The 19211-nt window shown below is 45.9% G+C and overlaps 1 protein-coding gene across 11 annotated transcripts in view; it reads left to right on the top strand.

The window, feature by feature from the left end:
- The window catches only part of Tbc1d14 (TBC1 domain family, member 14), a 95668-nt gene that overhangs the window by 47071 nt on the left and 29386 nt on the right, over positions 1-19211 (top strand). For 8 of the 11 annotated variants that reach the window (XR_376793.2, NM_001113362.1, NM_133910.3 and 5 more), the window contains 3 exons: positions 14153-14271; positions 16192-16274; positions 18640-18757. Coding sequence is in view for 10 of the 11 variants with exons in the window: in NM_001113362.1 (NP_001106833.1) it covers positions 14153-14271; positions 16192-16274; positions 18640-18757 (320 nt within the window). In the remaining variant the exon portion in view is untranslated. Of the gene's footprint in view, positions 1-7603; positions 7622-8396; positions 8901-14152; positions 14272-16191; positions 16275-18639; positions 18758-19211 lie in introns of those variants that run through there. The other 3 variants (XM_006503645.1, XM_006503647.4, NM_001113364.1) reach the window with 3 other exon arrangements.

Below are 19211 nucleotides of genomic sequence, written 5' to 3'. Positions count from 1 at the left end.
ATTTTATATGTATTTTGCTTGGCTGTATGTATGTGTACCACATCTGTGCCTGGTGCCCAAGGAGGTGCCCAAGATGTAACAGAACTTCTGAGGCTGGAGTTACAGACTGTATTGAGCAACCATGTATGTGGGTGCAGGGGGTTGAACCTGGGTGAGCTGAGCCAACTCTCCAGCCATCATTACAGTCTCATGGCGGGCAGCACTTGTGGTGTCTGACAGGAGCCTAACACTCTTGGGAGGGGAAGCTGATGAGAAAAGGAGATTGCACCTCTCTTGCCAACATAGTTATGGGAAGTGTGTGGCTATTTAACCACAACAAGGAGACTCAGGGAGCAAGAAGGCACTTGGTGATTGCAAAGAGACTTGCCGGAAAGTGATTTCTTTAAGGTTGTTATGACTTCCTGCCACTGTCTGTCTGGGTACGTGGACCTGACCCTAAGTAACTTCAGTAGAACTGGATGGATAGAGCATGCAAATCTCTGACTGGCCACTGGGTGGTGCACATACAAGACAGAGTCAAAAGTGCTGAAAACTTGAGTTCAGAACTTGAATTTGATAGAAAAGCTGGCTGGAACTTGTAATTCTTTCTATCTGGAATCCAAATAGGTTATAACAGCGTCAACATTTACACAGGCCATGTCTTGGAACATAATGTTTGAAAAGTCTGTGGGCTGGAGAATTGGTCCAGTGGCTAAGAACACTCATTCTTGCAAAGGACTTGGGTTCGATTCCCAGCATCCACATGGAGGTTCACCACTTCCTTGGCATCAGTCACTCATGTGCTGCACAGACATACACTCAGGTAAAATGCACATACACAAAATACAATACATTTTAAAATATTAAAAGAAAGGTCTAGAACATTGTTCAGAATTATTGGGCTTCAGGACTAGGACGTCCTTTGGTGATCAATAGACACTGATCCTAAGATCAACACGTGTTGGGATTGTGTAAGACCTTAAAGAAACAATTAGAAGAATGTTTCAGCAAATAGGGTAGATACTCTTGAGAGTGAAAGACAAAAACAGTTGAGAAACAGAAAATGTAAGAAATAAATGGACATTTATAAATAGAAACACACACCTGAATGCAGTCAGTCGGACAGTACAGATCAAAGTAAAGGCAATAAAGTAATATAACCCTGAACACAGGAGAAACCACTAAAATGTTTTAAAACCCAGCAAGATGGAGACGGCTTAACAGGTCCAGGTGCTTGCGGGCAGGTCCCACAACCTGAGTTGAATTCCTAGATTCTGTATGGATGTGCCTGTACTCACCTGCAGCCACATACCCAGTGAATAAAACAAAAATCATAATAAAAACAAAACAAAACAAAAAGAAGAAGCCAGAGTCACTGGTTTGAATTTATGTCACTGCACTGAGATCCCCGGAGAAAGAATTTATAACAACAGCAACAACAAAATTATTAGAATAAGTAAACGAATATGTCCCAAATTTGACAAAAAACCACAAACCTACAGATTTAAGTTAAGTCAGTGACTCCATAAACAGGGTAAGTTCTAAGAAGTTCATGGCCTGGCAAGTTATAACCCAATGTTGAAAGTAAAGGCAAAGATGTCTACAATCATCAAGAGAAAACAGTGCATTACTTATTGAGGAATAATAATTTGAATGTCTATGAATTTCTCATCAAAAACAGAGGGGGCTGGAGAGGTGCGAGCCCAACAATCAGAGCAGCTACAGCGCTTGCACAGAACCAGGTTCCGTTCCCAACATCCAGGTTGGCAGGCTCGTCCACCTGTAACTCAAGCTCCAACCCGGTGCCCCTTTTGAGCTTCTGCTAGCACCCACAAACACCTGCTCATAGCCCCCACATACACACAATTAAAATACAATGAAAATATTTGTTAAAAACTCATAAAGGGAATCAATAATTTTAGACTGTTAAGAAAAGAACTGTCATTCCAGAGTCTTGTATCAAGAACAAAGGGGAAAGGAAAGGGCGCTCAGATGAAGACTAAACGTGTTTGCTGGCAGGAGCCTCGTTGTAAGAGAGTTGGCCAAAGACTATACTTTCAGGGATCGTTTCATACAAGAGTTGGCCACTGCAGGGTCATTGCACTAGAAAGAACCTTGGAACACAGGAAGAAAGAGGAATAGAAATGGTAGACATATGGGCAGAAGGCATAATTCAGATAGGCAGTTAGTTCTCAGTGGGTTCTTTAAAAATGTGTTAGGTTAATGGTAAAGGTTAGTATTGCTTGGGTCTTTAACTGTATATAGAAGTAACATATTAGACAATCATGTACCAGGGAAAGGCAGTGGGTTCCTACTTGAAGTCATAAAATACTGATTCTAATCAGGTCATGGAAAATTGCACGTATCATTCAGCTCCTAGGCCAATCAGTGAACTCTGCAGAAAGATGACCAAAAGCATGATAGAGAGATTAAGATGGAATTACAAAATTCAGAAAACTCAAAATGAAGACAGAAAAGAGGAAACGGGAAAGAACAAATGACAAGTAAGGCGGTACTTAAACTTAGACAGACCATATCATGTTAGGTACAGATGGCCCCAACACCAGTGTTGTTAAAGAGGCTTGAAAAAAAATAACCCAATTCTGTTTTCTACATGGAACTTTTCAAATACAGAACATGTAAGAGAACACATGTTAGGATAGGACAGGAAGAGATAGGGCTGATGGTGTAGTTTAGTGGTAGTTTGTGCTTGGTGTGCATGGAGCCCTGGGTTCAGTCTTCAGCACTTCCCTTAAGGTAGATATTAATGTCATAAAAAGTAAGAACTGGCCGGGCAGTGGGTGCATGCCTTTGATCCCAGCACTTGGGAGGCAGAGGCAGGTGGATTTCTGAGTTCGAGGCCAGCCTGGTCTACAGAGTGAGTTCCAGGACAGCCAGGGCTACACAGAGAAACCCTGTCTCGAAAAACCAAACCAAAACAAACCAAAAAAAAAAAAAAAAAAAAAAAAAAAAAAAAGAAGAAAGAAAGAAAGAAAAGAGAAAGAAAAAGAAAAAAAGGAAAAAAGAAAAAGTAAGGACTGGGTTTCAAAGCCAGTTTCCAGAGATAAAATGGGCTCTTGCCTGATGAAGACCAGATAGCTCGGAAGGCTTTCTCTGCACTAGTGACTGTAGCAAATCCAAGCAGAGATGCAGAAAACTGGACCTGTTAACTTCACAAATGGAGAGTCAATGCCACTCTGCTCTGAGACACATGAGAAGAACCAGCTGCAGACAGAGCAAGCCAGGACCTGGAGGCGCTGAATGACCTGTGGAGACATTCCACCCTTCAGTGGTCGCCAATCCAAGTGCTTGTGGAGCACTCCCCAGGCAGATCATGTGTGGGACATAAAAGAAACTTTCAGTGGAAAAAGGACTGAAGTAAAATATGTTACTCATCACAGAGAAACAAAGCAGTAACAAATATTAAGAACTTCTCCCTAAATGTGGATGTTAAATAAGTAGCAAACTACTGAGCAAGCCACAGGAAACTCAGAAAATATTTTGACACAGTAAAAATACAACATACCAAAGCATGGAAGATGCAGGTTGGGTAGGAAATATATAACATTCAAGTGAAAGAAGGAAGGTCTCACATCAGTAAGCCGGGTTTCTATCTTAAGACTCTAAAAAGCAGAAGGAAACAAATGATACAAAGACATATGAATGAAATTAGAACTAGAAAGGGGAGTGTGTGAGAGCAGACTGGGCTCTTTGAATGTCCCCGTCCTGATCCACCTTAGCGGAACTGCCAAGGAAGAGAAACAACTCTTCTCTTCTCTTTTCTCTTCTCTTCTCTTCTCTTCTCTTCTCTTCTCTTCTCTTCTCTTTCTATTTTTAAAAAAAGATTTATCAATGTATATGAGTGCACTGTAGCTGACTTCAGACACACCAGAAGAGGGCATTGGATCCCATTACAGATGGTTGTGAGCCACCATGTGGTTGCTGGGAATTGAACTCAAGACCTTTGGAAGAACAGTCAGTGCTCTTAACCACTGAGCCATCTTGCCAGCCCCAGAAACACATTTTCAATGAAAGGGATGAGCAAAGGGGGTAGCACCTGGATCCTGTAGAACTGAGAGGGGAAATGGAATTCTTTGAATAACTCTCTACAGGAACTTATCATGTCAGATGAAATAGTCTTATTTCTTTGGCAATTAGAAATCACCAAAACTCGTCCAAGATATAAGATTTATCCTGCACTTTTTATGTTAAGACAGGAACATTACAGTTCAGTACTGTGGTGGTTTGAATGTGCAATATCCCCATGGGCTCACATGTTTGAAGACTTGGACACAGCTGCTGAGCTGTTTGGGAAGGTTGTGGAACCTTGAGGAGGAAGTGGATCCCCAGGTGGGCCTTGGGGTGCTGGGGTTCCATTTCACACTCACTCAGTGCTTCCTGTGTGTCAGTGCAGTGTCATTAGCTGGTCGTCTGCTCTTGTTCCGTGCTTTCCCCACCATGGTGGCCTCCATCCCTCTGCAACTGAGTCACAACAAACCCTTTCTCCTTATGTCGCTTTTGTCAGGGTATTTGACCACGGCAAGGAGAAAGATAAGACAGATACTGTCCAGGCCCACATGGTTTCACTGATAGTGTGTTGTTTTAAAACACTGCCAAATTTAGGAGGAAGAAGACATTTCCCAACTGCTCCTTGATGCTCCGGACACTGACCCCAGCCCAGTGTCCACGATCCTCAGATCTCACTATTAGCAGAGTGAACCCCAGACACTTGTTCAAGCCAACACTGAGGACTAGGTCATGTTTATCCTAGGAATCAAGGAGGGTGTGATGTGTGAAAACAACCACTGTCATCAGTTGTGTTATGACCTAAAGAAAACCACGTGGTCCTGTTGAGGCAGAAACAGTATTTGACAAAATCCAGTATTCATTTCTGATAAAAACTCAGCAAAGTAGAAACAAAACTTTTCACTTGGTAGAGGATGTTACAAAGACAGGCACAGCAACTGAGAAGGACCAGGTCCATGGTGAGGTTTCTTACAGTATGAAACCTAGAGAGTTGGGTCTTAGTGTCATGTGGGAGATTTGTTTCAGAACCTTCCATGGATCTTCAAATCCTCGGATACTATAGTCCTTTTTGTAAAATGGTACTTAACACCACCATGTACTTAAACTATTTCTACATTTCTTACATTTCCTAATACAGTGTAACACTGTGTAAGAAGCATTGTGTTGTTTGGAGAGTTATGGCGTGGTCAGTCCAGGCATCTTGGCTTTCTGATACTTTTCTTTCTTGAGGGATGGTTTGATCTACAGTTGGCTGAATCTGAATGCAGATTCTGCAGACCACCTGTTGTTAATGAAGAAGCTAACATCCGTGCTGGTACATACTGGTGATACAGAGTCTCTCAGTGCAGACTGTCTCCTGGCTAGTGATCACATTTGGGCTGAATACGTATTCTTGGCTATGAATGTGGGTGGACCACCTCCGCCCAGTGCGCCCCAGCATATATTTTCCCTTCCCTGTTCAGGCTTCTCTGGCTTGCTTTCTGTTGCCCTAAGCCTTTGCTTGTGCCCTTCCTTCAGTGTGGTTTTGAAAGGTGGTCACAGCTCAGGCGTGTCTTCTCAGGTTCCCCTTGACCATCTAGTCTAAAGGGAGTTTATCAGGCTTCAGGGACTATTCAAAAATAGTCCCTGTACAGTGTCTTTCTCCTTCCTTCCTCCCTTCCTCCCTCTCTTCCTTTCCTTAAAGATTTATTTATCTGTTTATTTTATATGAGTACTGACTTCAGACACACCAGAAGAGGGTATTGGATCACATTACAGATGGTTGTGAGCCACCATGTGGTTGCTAGGAATTGAACTCAGGACCTTTGGGAGAGCAGTCAGTGCTCTTAACCGCTGAGCCATCTCTCCAGCCCCACGGCGTTTTCTAAATTGGGATTCCTTGTCCATTTGTTTGTGGCTTTACCATGTGTCTCTCAAGCAGCACCAGCTTGTGTTCAGGAGAGCAAGGGTCAGACTACATTTGCTAGTTAATGGCTTAGGAGGATGCTCAGCTTTAGTATGTGGTTAAGACCAGTTCAACTTTTTGAAAACATATATTTCTCTATAGTTTTATATATTGTTGCATAATTTCATTTTTTACATAGTGGCCTTTGGAGTTGCTGTTTAATAATTTACTGACCAGCACCCTAGATTAGACATTGAAGTTTTTCTTACAACTGTCATTTGGTTCTTATGGTATTCAGTATCCCATGAGGCTCTTGAAGCTTTGATCTGCTAGGAAGTGAACAGTGAGTCAGTCTTGTTTCCCTGACTTCAATGGGTAGAGATATCAGTGTTACAGATGCACAAACTGAGCAGATAGACCAAACACACTAACGGGGGAGGCATGAAGCCTGGGAATGCAGGATTCTATGCCAGTGTTTGATGGAGAAAAACGCTGAAAGATATACTTGGTCCTTTATGTTTCCCATGTTAGTAGAAGTCACCCTGCTCACTATCTCCTGGTATAACATGTAGTCAATTTATAAATGATATTCAGTTCTAAAATACGGTATAAAAATCACATGAGCCAGCACTGTTTTAGGGCATGTTTATAGTCATCTTGGATTTAACGTGAGTGAATCTGAGGACTCAGTTCTGGCCCCAGTTGGCTAACTTGTAAAGTGTTGGGTGGGCACTAAGCTTTGAAAGTCTGAGTGATGGTAGCGGATGGACAGGCTAAGGGGAACTTGCTCTCGTCACTGAGAACTGTTCTTCACCAGTGCTTAACCCGAAGGCTAGTCCACAGCATTCTTTCCAGAATGATGCTTTTAGCTGCCCTCCTGGAGACTGCAGTAGGGGGTGTCCTTTCCCGCCTCCGTTTTCTGTCCCTTCTTCTAGCACTGACGTAGCCATTGCCTGCTTGCTTGTCTGAGTGACTTAGGGCGAGGGCCTTGTTCTGCTTCATTGTGTACTTGCTAGATGACAGGCAGGAGAGCGGATGGATGGCTTCTTGTGACGGCACACTGACTCCACAAGCGCTGTGTGCCTCTGCCACGTGCTCACTGGACCCTCACCAGCTCAGTGAGAGAAGGTGAGTCTGTTGCGCATGGGATGACAAGTTGTCCATGCCACTGAAACCAGGCTTCGGGACCGTGCTGAGTCCCGCACGGGGTATTTCTGTAAGGGTGCACATGTTACCCAGCCTCCTCTCTCCTCTTTACTATCAGGAGCAGCCGTGACGTCTGCAACTTCTTTCAAAGGGTAAATGTTTTAAAAATAAGGTGAATACTGTAACATTTTTACTTTATACTCTGGGTAGAGCATGTGTATGTGTTCATTTTTTGAGCATTTGCACAGATTTGAAAAATCACACCCTCCCCTTTAAAGTAGTGAAATTGATCCCGGTGCCTTCCACACTGGGCATGCATGCTCCCCGTGGACTCCATGCTATCTACTCACTGTAAATGCACAGTAGTTCCTAATGTACAGTTACCCACCTGCCATTGTATGCAGTCTTGGGATATCTCTGTCATCAAATGTTTGCAGCCTGTCCCCATCCCTTCTCCAGACAAATAACCAGCTATATATTTGCCTTCTGACGAGATTTTATATAAGTGGCTCCACCCTGGCTGGCTTCCTGGCAGCTTTTGCTTCCACAGTGTTTCTGAGGCACACTGACCGGCAGCGCCGATGTGTGAGTAGTTTCCTCTTGTCACTGGTTCAGGGCTGATCATGTATTCCTCAGCTGGTGGACATTTGGATCGTCTTAGTGTTTGATTGGTACACAAATGCTGTCAAGTTTTGCGTGCGGAGCTTTTTATAGGTGGTTTTTTTTTTTTGGAGAGCTGCTCAGGTGTGTGGTTGGTGTATGTTGAAGTGTTAAGAAACTTGCTTCCAAAGTGGCCCTCTTGTTTTGTATTGCCCCAGAGAGGCCCAGCTTTTTTGCATGGGAGCCACTGTGGGCTATGCCAGTGTCTCCTGCTTTGTGAGGAGGTTCCTGTTGGAGAATGAATAATTAAGTTCTGAGTTGTCAGAAAACCAGTGGTGGGTGAGGTGCCTTGTAACTCCTACTCTGTGTGTCCGTGCGTGAGTGTGTGTGTGTCCAGGAAGGAAAGAGAACTATGTGGCGTTCTTGCTGACTTTGTTCCAGTGCTCTGGACTAGCCTACTCACTAGAAATAATTTTGGCCCTTAATACAGATTTGTGAAAATTTTTCTAAGGTGTAATTTACACTGGAGCCCTCTGACCTAAAGTTAATAGTTTTAATGAATGCATGTTCAGATAATGTCCAGTCACTCTGCAAAGTGTCAGGTGACCCTCCAGGTAACTTTCCAGAAGGAGGCTCTATCAGTATGTACTTTATGCTTATAACCGGCCAGCTTCTGAGAAGTGCTAAGTATATTTATGGAGTTTCTTTTGCTGACACATATTTCTTGCTTTTTTTTTTTTCCTATAATCTTACAATGTAGAACTTAGGCCTTTCTCTTCAGCATGCTGTCTTTTGCTAGCTCCCTTCTCTGTAGTTAGCACCCCCAAGGTTTCTCTGTGGAGCTGGGAGCTACACAATTGGCAGGGAGGCCTCTGAGCCTTGACTCAGCCAGCCCCGCCCCGTCTGTTGTGGAGGAGGTCCTTGACAGCTCGCCCAGCCCAACCTAGGAACACTGAGCAGGGATCCGGGAATCGCTGCATCTGTGAGCGATTGAGTGTCCTGCCGTTCCGGCCACCAGCCCGCCTCACCCGCCCAGTGTGGAGCTGCGTGTAGATCCGTGGTCCAGAGGCAGGAGCGAGGCTGGCCTCCACTCACTGGGCATGGAGCCGCCGGCCACGCGCCTCTGAGGCCTGGCGTTCATGGTGAGTCTTATGCGGGTCTGCCATCCCAGCTTGGCCTCCGCTAGTGTCTCGGCCTGCCCTTCCAGGCCTGCTTGGTCCTGTGCGGGGTACGTGCGGCTGTGTGCATGTGAGCCCGAGTGCAGGTGAGCGCACATCACATGCATCTGTGTTACCCACTAGCAGGAGCTTGCCGGGGACACCAGTGAGGCACCTCCTCCCCAAGGCCTGCCTTCTTTGTGTCTGCTGCTCGCAGGATTTTCTTTCAGGGTAAATTGTCCAGAGACCTCACTCTTCAACCCCATTCTTATTCCAAGAGCCACCGCTCCTTTTCCAGAGTCAGGTCAGTTTAGGCCAGGGGCCACCTAGAGATAGGATGGTCTTATTGAGGAGTCTGGAGGACAGGAGACTCAGGACAGACAGGAGCTGGGTTTCTCAGAGCCCAGTGCAGTTTTGGTACATTTCAGTTTCCCGTGCCTGTGTTAACTTTTGTGTTCTTGATGTTTGTAAGTAATTTGACCACCAGAGAAGGTCTCCTGAGAGCGGCTGTGCCCGGTGCCAGCATTCCCGGGAACTTAGAGAATGCTTTCTGGGAGGAGGGACTTTCCCGGTGTTCAGAGCCTTTACCTACTTGCCCTGGCCAGGTGGCCAAGGCTCTGTCACCATCACTGTCTTCTGGAAAGCTGAGCACCTGTAAAACCTGAGTGGGTCCCTCCCTCTTCAGATGGCAATACAGCTCCATGTCCTACAACAGCAGTCTTCTCTCAAACACTGCTTGTTACAGACAGCGAGGAGTAAAACCAGCCTGCCATGCCACGCGAGTCTCCTTTGTCTTTCTTACAACCCTTTTCGGAGAAATGTTGCAGGAAGTGATTTTATAGTAAAAGTGACAGCCATACGCCTGACGTTTCTGGCCTCTCCTTTGGGTACATGTCTCATATGCCTACTTGTTCTTGTTTAATCTTCCCCTTAACAGACAAAGGAGCCGGTATGGAGGGGAAGACAGTACTCAGGGAGGTAGTCCTCCGGGATGGCCCATCCTGCAGCTCCTCCGTGCTCCCTGCCGTGCTGTTGGCAGACTCGCCCTGTGCTGTCTCTTAAGTTAGTTTATGCTAGCCCAAGTACCCCATGGGATAGCCTATTCCAGACATAGGTCCTGAAGCCTGGACTTTATCAGCAGACAGATCCTGCTGCTGTAGATGGCTGAGTCAGATGTGAGCACAGGCCTGATTGATGTCCTGTCTTCTCGGTGGACTAATTGAGGAAGCTAGTGGGGGTCTGATCAGATTATCGACATTCTTGCCTATCTCTTTAGTTCTCTGGATAGTATTGATAGATAGCCATCTCTCTTCTCTTCCTCCTGGGAAACATTCTTCTATTGCTTCAGATCCAATCTTCTCTCCCTTTTAATACAAATCTGTCTGTTGCTGTGTGTGTGTGTTTGTGTATACATATGCACTCTCACACACACAAGACATGCACATGTATGTGTTCTGTCTCTTTTTTAAAACAAATCCCGTTGCCTGCTGACTTTTGTTTTCTGGTTCCTAGCCTTAGGCAGTGTGCAGATAAGATTTAACCATGTTTACACTCTCCTCCTCTTCTTTGGATTGTTCCACCAGCTGTGGGGAGCTGTGTGTTGAGACCATCGTGGCCAGGCAGAACAATTTTGACTCAGTATCAACTGTTTAAAATGCTCTTGCTAACCCATTGACCAGGGTCTGTGTCTGAAGTAGGCCATTCCATGAAGGGGAGACTTGGGCTAGCATAAACTAATGGAGGAAACAGCATGGGGTAGGTCTGCCATGATCAGCAGTGTCCAGGGAGGGCCATCCCCACCAGCACTGTGTGCACTTTGGTTATTGCTTGTCAGAAGGTTTGTCTGTCTGTCTGTCTGTCTGTCTCTCTCTGTCTCTCTCTCTCTCTCCCCCCCTCCCCCTCCCCTCCCCCTCCCCCTCCCCCTCCCTCTCTCTCTCCCTCTCTCCCTGCCTCTGGCATAAACCTTATCTATCTCTGCTTAAACAGCACAGGTACCGAGATGCTGTTTCTTGTTCCTTCTGGCCCTTTACTTGTTGTTTCTCACCTCTCTGCATCTCTCATGGTCTGCACTGTGCAGTAGCTTGTGCCTGTACTTACTTTCCCTGTACAGGGGCCCCTGCAAGGCTGTGGGTGAGGGTCTCATCCTCATGGTCTCTTCACGGATGAGCTTCTCCTTTTGTGTGGTCTTCTTCCCATTTTCCCTGTTAAATTTGCTTTGCTCATAGGCCCCGCCTGAGCTAAGGCCTTGCTCAGGCTTCTTGATGCTGCTTCTCTGAATTTGCTCATTCATCAGACTGCACCCTACAGATTCTCCCACGGTTAGCAGCTGCATTGGCCAGGTCCCATCCTTACTGGGATTTATTACCAAATGCTCAGGTCAGAAAGTTCATCCAGGTACTTCCAAACCAGGGGCTTGTAGCGTTTTTAAGTCTTTGATAACCAATTAAACTGACCTGCAGTAGGACTTTGAAGAACACTGTTCTAAATTGCTCTCTACTGGGATGATCAGGGTGGGCGAGGCCACAGCTGATTGTATGGGCAGTTTATTTTACTCATTGATCTCCAGGGCTTTTGATGAGCCCAGTGGTATAGAGAAGCATTGCTCAGCTTAAGGCCGAGAGACTCCCTAGCTTGTTTCCACGCTGTGACGTTCGATGGACAGATCCCAGAGATTTTACCTATTGGACAGAAAGCACTCAGCTCATCAGAAGACAGGCCGTCATTACAGTATACTACCCTGTTTAAGTCTCACAGTGGTCTGTCTTACCAGTAGTCCCTTCTGTTTATAATGATGGAGTGGAAGCAGGAGACAGTCCAGACTTGCCTAAGGTAAAGGCAGGGCTTAGATCTTGGTCATTTGAGGCTTTGCTCCTGCTGCATTGTGTATGGCCCTAGTCAGCACCAGTCAGGAGTGAGCATTCTTTCTCAGGCCTTAGAGTGAGCATTGTCCTCCTGTATCTGGAGCTGGTTTGTCTGGCTGCACAGAGAGCCTACTGTGGCCATCTCTGGGGGCTGTAGAAAAAGAACTCGGTTTGGGGCAGGACTTGTGATCATGCCAGCACCGCTCTGTTTGTACCAAACAGGTGCCGTATGAGTTTTTAAAATTGATTTATATTTTTATTTTATGTACATTAGTATTTTCCCCACATGTATGCCTGTGGGGACCTTCTCTCCAGGCCTCCATTTGGGTTTTTCAAAGACTCTACCTGGGATTTCAAGTTTTGGCAGGCCATGCTCTGTCATTAAAGCATGTGTCACTATGTGATGACCCTTGCCATTTGACCCCATTTGGCATGAACTGACTCAGGATTACAGGTTGTCAAGGTTGGAAGCTTTGTTGAGGCTGAAGGCAATGAGATTGCTTCCTATGGAGGCCTCCCTGTGAGCAGCTCACTGAGTTGGTGGGAAATGTCCCTAACGAACCCAGTGTTTAGAGTCTGATCAATTTCCCCATTCTCTGAAGAGCAAATCTGAGGGCCTCCAATATCCATTAGGATTGGGGTGGTGGTGGTGGCATCTTTTGCCTCCTGGGCTTTGTGTGCAGATTAAATCAACTCTGCTTGGGAGGCCCCTGGAATGTTCTTGGTACATCAACCTGATCAGCTGCCACTGCCACTGCTGTTACTTGAGTTAGTAACAAGTGCCTATTAACAAGACCTGATGCTTTGGCTTCTAATCAAGGCATTCCCTTCATTTTGCTTCTGTGTCCCATATCTTCGACTTGCAAACTTTGCTGGACTCTCTGATCCACGGTATTTTGAACTGCAGTGTTTCCCCTTGCATTCCACAGTCATTTCAGGTCTGAGGGAAAATGGAATGGTGCGTGCAACCCTGTCCCCATGCTGTAGGGCTGTACTTGCTGACTGACTGAAGTATGCGTGTCTCCCTGTTGCTGGCAGCAGCCTGTTCAGATAGTGCTTGTATCCACCTAGTGGCTGTGGGACCAGGCCACAGCCTGGAGAGTTCTGTGAGCATTCTTTGCCTGGATTTTAGCTGCTGGCTAGTGGGCCAATGTTTTCTTCAAGTTTCACCTCTGTAACCCGTGGAGGACTTGGTGTTTTCACTCCCAAACTACACATTTGCTTGAGTATAATCGCCAAGGAGGCCAGACCTCCTTAGGGTGGCAGTGCAGAGGGCCTGCAACCCCAACCCTGCACTTTGAACTTGTGTCCTGTCTATAAGGTGGGTGACATACTGATTGTTCAGGAGATCAGGTCAGACAGTGTCTGGAGCCACAGCAAATGGGAAGAAGCATCCAGACTCTGGCCTCTGACTTGTGGTGGGAGATTACGGGCCTTAGCATAATGGCACTAGATCAGGCTCAGCAGATAGGTAGCACCCAATGGGATGATTGCCAGATGCCACTTGAATTATAATCCCTGTCAACACAGAGCCTTGGGTAGATTTCTTGTAGAGCTGAAGATGTTGATACCTACTTACTGGACTTGGAACATCCTGCTGCTAGCACTGGGCTGTCACCACTCAGCCGTGTACCAGGTCCATGAGCAGCATCAGTCTCTCAGCTCTGGGTAGTTAGGTAACTGGAAAGGATTTCCCTCTCCAGTGGGATCTGCTCAGGGTAGGCAAGGTAGAAGCCTAACCCTGGGCACCCAGTGCTCTTGTACTTTAGAGAAGCTGTAGCTGTCTTTTCTGGGTGAGAGAAAATTGCTTGTGAAATAGCTCTTCTAGCTAGTGTCAATAAATCCTTTTCACGGGATCTTGTGGCTCTTGTCATCCAGAATGGCATGAATCTGTGGCAACTCCACATTTTCTTCCCAACCGGATCATCTCCCTTAGAGATGCTTCTCACCTGTGATAGACAGCCAGAGAAGAACAGGTTTTGATTTTGCAGGGAGCCCAAATCATGCATTATTCCAGAAGCTGACTCTCCTGAACCCTTCTACTGGGTGTTTGGAATCTGGGTCACTAGGTGTGACTAAGCTGCTATGGCTACAGTCCGTGGATCTAATTAGTGACTCAGTGGGTTTGGAGGTCACTTATAGATTCCCAGGGCATGAGAGAATTATTGACAGGACGTTGTGCAGTGATGGCATAGCAATGGCCATCACAAAAGCCATTCATCTCTTACCAAGAAGTACCACACTATGTGGCAATTGTGGTTCAGGGTCTGCTGACCCTTGTAACTTTGTAACCACCACAGGGAAGTGTGTGGATCTGACCTAAGGCATCACCACAGCAGGGAGCTCTTGGAACCCTTCTTCTGCCCAAGGCTTTCCTTCTGAACAGCAGAGAAGACTTGAAGTGCACTCACCCTTACAATGAACTCAGCTACAAGTAGCTCCTTTTTTGATGATACAAAACTGGTTGGGCCCAGAGACACCTGATGTCTTTGTTCTAGGAATATGAAGACAAGGCTGGAAGACCGAGCAGGCCACCCTCTCCCAAGCAGAATGTGAGGAAGAACCTGGATTTTGAGCCACTGTCCACCACGGCGCTCATCCTCGAGGACAGACCTGCGTGAGTCTGAGGAAGAGCCTCTGTCTGTCTGCCATGGGGGTGCGCCTTTCCTGGAGGCAGGAGAAGGGGAGGAGAATGGCTGGGTCTCTTGTTACCTCCATGTTAGCCTTCACTCAGTGTGACATCACATGGTGATTTAGGAAACTGTCCTGTGTCATAGAAATGTAACCAGGCTTTTCCTTTGAGGCAGTATTTGCTTGTAGTTTATTATACAGGTTTCCATTGTGTGGCTGCTGTAAGCACATGGCTAGTTTGGCAGTACAAGGAACCCTGCAAGCATGCTTCAAAGTAGTGCTTTGGGGGTGCCTGGTTTTTGTTTTGTTTTGTTTTGTTTTAGGATAACTCTTAGAGTGGCCTGTGGAGATTTTGGGTAGTTTGAGTCTGAACGCCTCTCTCTCTGGGCCCTTGTATCCGCATTGTGTGATGAGGCAGTCATGCTTGGAGACATGCCTGAAGAAGAAAGTCCTAGCTAATCTAATTACCGAATTTACACAGAACAGTGCATCAGGGAGAAGGTTTCCCACTTAAGAAAGAACAAGAACAACGGCAGGTTATCCTACCCTGGGCTAGTCCATTCCAGCCTCCTGTGCATCCCTGATATTTAAAACTGTGAAGTCAGGCCAGTCATATGGTCAGTAGGTAAAGAAAGATGCTTGCTGCCAAGCCTGCTTCCTGGTATCTGAATGGTGGAAAGAGACTGCTAACTTCTGCAAGTTATCCTCTGACTGACACACACACACACACACACACACACACACACACACACAGAGAAAATAATTAAATAAACAATTAAAATGTGAGGTCTAATGAGGAGTATATCTTCAGGATTGTAGAAAACCGTGAAGAGGAAGTTGGAACTCTAGCATAGAGGGACCAGCTCTTTTAGTGTGCTGAGAGGTAGATCGGGCTGGCCACTTTCCGCCAGTGGCGGTGGTTGCAGTCTCACAGGGAACATGGTTATAGTACTTGTGGAATGCAGGTGAGGTGCCATCACATCCCTAAGTCAGCTTAAGAGTCCACTGACATTCTCTATGGGATCAATATAGCTCCTGTGTGCGGCTGCATAAAACAGCGAAGGAACTACAGCACTATGTAGATTATTGCTCCCATTACTGTGACAAACACCTGACCTAAAGAAAGAAAAAGCTCAAGGGAGCAGGCCTTACCTTGGCTCACAGTTTGGGGGTATAGGCCATCATGGTGGGGAAGGCATGGCGGCAGGAGGTGCTGATCATGTAGCATCAGCCGGCAGGAAGCAGATAATGTTGGGACTTATCTTGCTTCCTCCCAGCCTTTGGAATGGTGTCACCCACATTTCTTCTTTAAACAAGTATGGAAATACCCTCCCAGACACACCCAGGGGAATGTTTCCTAAGGGTTGTAGCCAACAGTGTGATTAACTATCACAAGAGCTGATCTGGAACTAAGCACTTAAGCTGCCATCTAATATATGCTGTGAGGTCATCCTGATGCAGGGATCAGCTGTCGACGCTGCTGCTTTGCAGTAAGAACAATTTCTTTGAAGAATAGGCTGACTTCTTTTTTGTATCTTTATAACCCAGTGTTTCACAGTGAGTGTCATGCTTTGTCAGAAATGTCTGTGTGGGGAGATAGCTCGGTGGTGGAGCCCTTGCTTGTCTAGTGTGTGGAAGGCCCCAGGCTCAGTCCCCAGCTGGGCAAGGTAGCACATGGCCGTGGTCCCAGCACTTGAGAGGCTAAGATAGTAGGGTCTCCTGGGCCATGTAAGTCTCAACAAAACAAATGTAGTTTCAGTTTATGGAAGAACTTTTAAAGAAGTTTAAAAAAATGACTTTTTTAACCTTGGGTTTTAGAGCTTTTATGCAATAATGCTTCAGGTGATTTTTTCCCTCAGACTTTTATCTGGTTGTAACAGTGCAACCCTGTTTATTTCCTGTCAAGAAATCTCCCAGCCAAGCCAGCTGAAGAAGCTCAAAAGCACAGACAGCAGTATGAAGAGATGGTGCTGCAGGCCAAGAAACGAGGTACTGTGGCAGCCAGCCAGCTCTGGTCGCCTCTACTCTGCTAAAGTTCATTAGCTTTAACCTTGCAAAGGCATTCATACTTTAGAATATATGACTTTTCCACTAAACAGACAAGAAAGGATGTGTCTCATTATTCCTGGAAGCATAATGACCCTACATAAGAAGAGCGAGCTGTAGTAGCACACACCTGCTAACTTAGCACTTGGGAAGCTGAGGCAGGAGACTCAGGAGTTCAAAGCCAGTCTTTACTATATAACAAGATGCTGTGACAGAGAACATAGATTTACATGAGAAAAGATGTGTGTGTTAGAAAGAGTGGCAGCTGAGCCTGTGTGGTGTGGCGCACGCCTTTAATCCCAGCACGCGGGAGGCAGAGGCAGGGGGATTTCTGAGTTCGAGGCCAGCCTGGTCTACAAAGTGAGTTCCAGGACAGCCAGGGATACACAGAAAAACCCTGTCTCGAAACAAACAAACAAACAAACAAACAACAAAAAACAACAAAAAAAGAAAGAGTGGCAGCCAATAGTGACATGCAGCTCTTTCCCCTCCTTGGCTCTTTCTCCCCTTCTTAAGATGTGAGGGATTAGATATGTTCTATGCAGCGTTTAAAAAGCTAGAGAGTGCTGTGACGCTGGAGTGTTTTAAAGTAAATACAGTAAGTACATGGAATATCATTCACCCTGTAAGAAGGAAATTCTGACACATTACAAAATTGTTGAACCTGATTGGTCCAAAGTGAAACAAGCCAGTAACTAAATGACAGACAGTATGATGTCATTTCTTTGGGGTGTGAGAGTCTTTTCAGCAGAGGACTACCTGAGGAGGGGCAGACAGGGAGTTAGTGGTTAATGAGGACCAGTTTAGTCAAGGAAAAGACAAGGAGGTTCGAGATAGGATAGTGGTGGGAGTGTATCACAGTAAGAATAAATGTTACAAGGTTATACAGTGAAAATGGTTAAAATAGTAAACTCTGTGTTATGTCTCTCCATTAAAAAAAACTATACCTGTTCCCAAGGATTCATGAGTAGATGGTTCCAGAAGCTCTTGCTGCTCCAGGATCTAAAGAGGCCCAAGGCTTGTGTATAAAATTGTTTACTCAGTATGCATATAAGCTATGTACACCGTCCTGTACTCAGGTCATCTCTGGATTACCCACAGTAGTTATGTGCCACATAGACACTTAACAGAGGATTGCTCAGGGAAGAATGGCATGAAAACAGTGTGTACATGTTTGGTACAGACGTGATTTGGTTGGCTGAGAGAGCCCACGGATGTAGACTTACCGTGGAGTAAACTGAGGGAAAGATGTGCTTAGTCTGCCTCAGCACTGCTGCTGGTAAATGAAGAGTGAAGCATATGGGGCTGGAGCCGTGGCTGGGTGCCGGAAAGCACTTGTTCTTGCAGGGGACCCGAGCTCGGTTCCCAACACACACTTGATAACTCACAACCCTCTTTAATTCAGTTCCAGGGGTTTGTTGATGCCTTCTTTAGACCTCTGAGGGTATCAGGCATGTACATGATACACAAGTATACATGCAGGTAAAATACTGTACACATAAAATTAAAGAGTACTGCACAAGATGTTAGGAGTGCATTCAGGGTTACATTAGGAAGAGTGGGATAGAGAATACATTGGGCTTTCAGTGTTCTGTGATGAATTCTGTTGGTTTGGTTGGATACTTTCATAGGCTTTGTTTGGTGTGTTGTATTCATTGAATTATATTTGTGATTTTATACTGTTTTAAAAGAGCAAGCTATACTTAAAGCTTTTACTGAAGGGTGGATAGAATGTTCTGTAGTCTATGAGGAGTAGGGTGTGATGCATATACCTGTAGTCTCAGCACTCTGGGGTAAGAGGAAAATACTAAGTTTGAGGCCAAACTGAACTACATAGCAAGACCCCAAGTTCCCACAGTAAATCCATAGGTTATGAAGTGAGTGTCAAGAGCAGACATTTGCTGCCTACTCACACCATCCATCTGTCTCTATCTATCACTCTCCCTCTCTCCCTGCTCCCAACCCCCTGTGTATGTGTACTCTCACAAACATGCACTCAGGCTAGAGGGGGCATCCATCAGGTGTCCTGTCGCTGTCCATCTTACTCTTGCTGACCTTGAACCTGGTGGATTTTGCTGGACTGGCAGTCCGCAATCCTCCTGTCTACCCTGCTCAGTGTTGGGGGCTTACAGGCAAGCACTCATACTCAGCCTTTACGGGGGTGCTGAGATCTGAACCCCAGCCCCATGCTTTTGCAGCAAACACTCAACTACTAAGTCCCATCTCCAACTCGTCCTTCTCTGCTATTTTTCTGGCATGGTGAGTACTGGCTGCTCAGCGTTTTCTTTCTTTTAATCACAATTTACAGAGCTTAAAGAAGCCCAGCGTCGGAGGAAGCAGCTGGAGGAAAGGTGCAAGGTTGAAGAGAGCATTGGGAACGCTGTCCTCACCTGGAACAATGAGATCTTGCCTAACTGGGAAACCATGTAAGCACTGCCTCACTGGAGCTACTTAGTGTGACCACTCCGTTCTGGAGTCTGTGGGCAGAAGCTGGAGTTGCTGGATATGGTGATAGCCTCTTCCAGTTTATATTTTGAGGGCCTGAGCCATGTTTGTAAAGCTTATGCCTGTGTCACTCCATACTTAAAATTTTGGTAGCTTGTTGTGAGTCTCCATATGAAACTGAGTGTGAGATGGCCTGCCCTGTCTCTGCAGACTGTTCCCAGGATTACCCAGTAGGAACTGCTAATCTGTAACCTCTGGACCTTTGCCTGCCTTCTCCCTGTCTACAGTGTCCTGAACCTCTTCAGCCTTCTAGATCCTGTTTCCTCTGGCTTAGTCTTCACAGGGAAGAATTTCCTGCCCCCACCTGTGGAAGACTCCCTTGAGTCTCATGGCACTGTCTGTTTGAGCATCTGTCTCTTTCTGAGGGTGGGAACC

This window comes from Mus musculus, chromosome 5 (assembly GCF_000001635.26).
Source record: "Mus musculus strain C57BL/6J chromosome 5, GRCm38.p6 C57BL/6J".
Lineage (NCBI taxonomy): Eukaryota > Metazoa > Chordata > Mammalia > Rodentia > Muridae > Mus > Mus musculus.
Note: the sequence above shows the minus strand (reverse complement) of the source record. Positions and strands in the feature narration are given on the sequence as shown.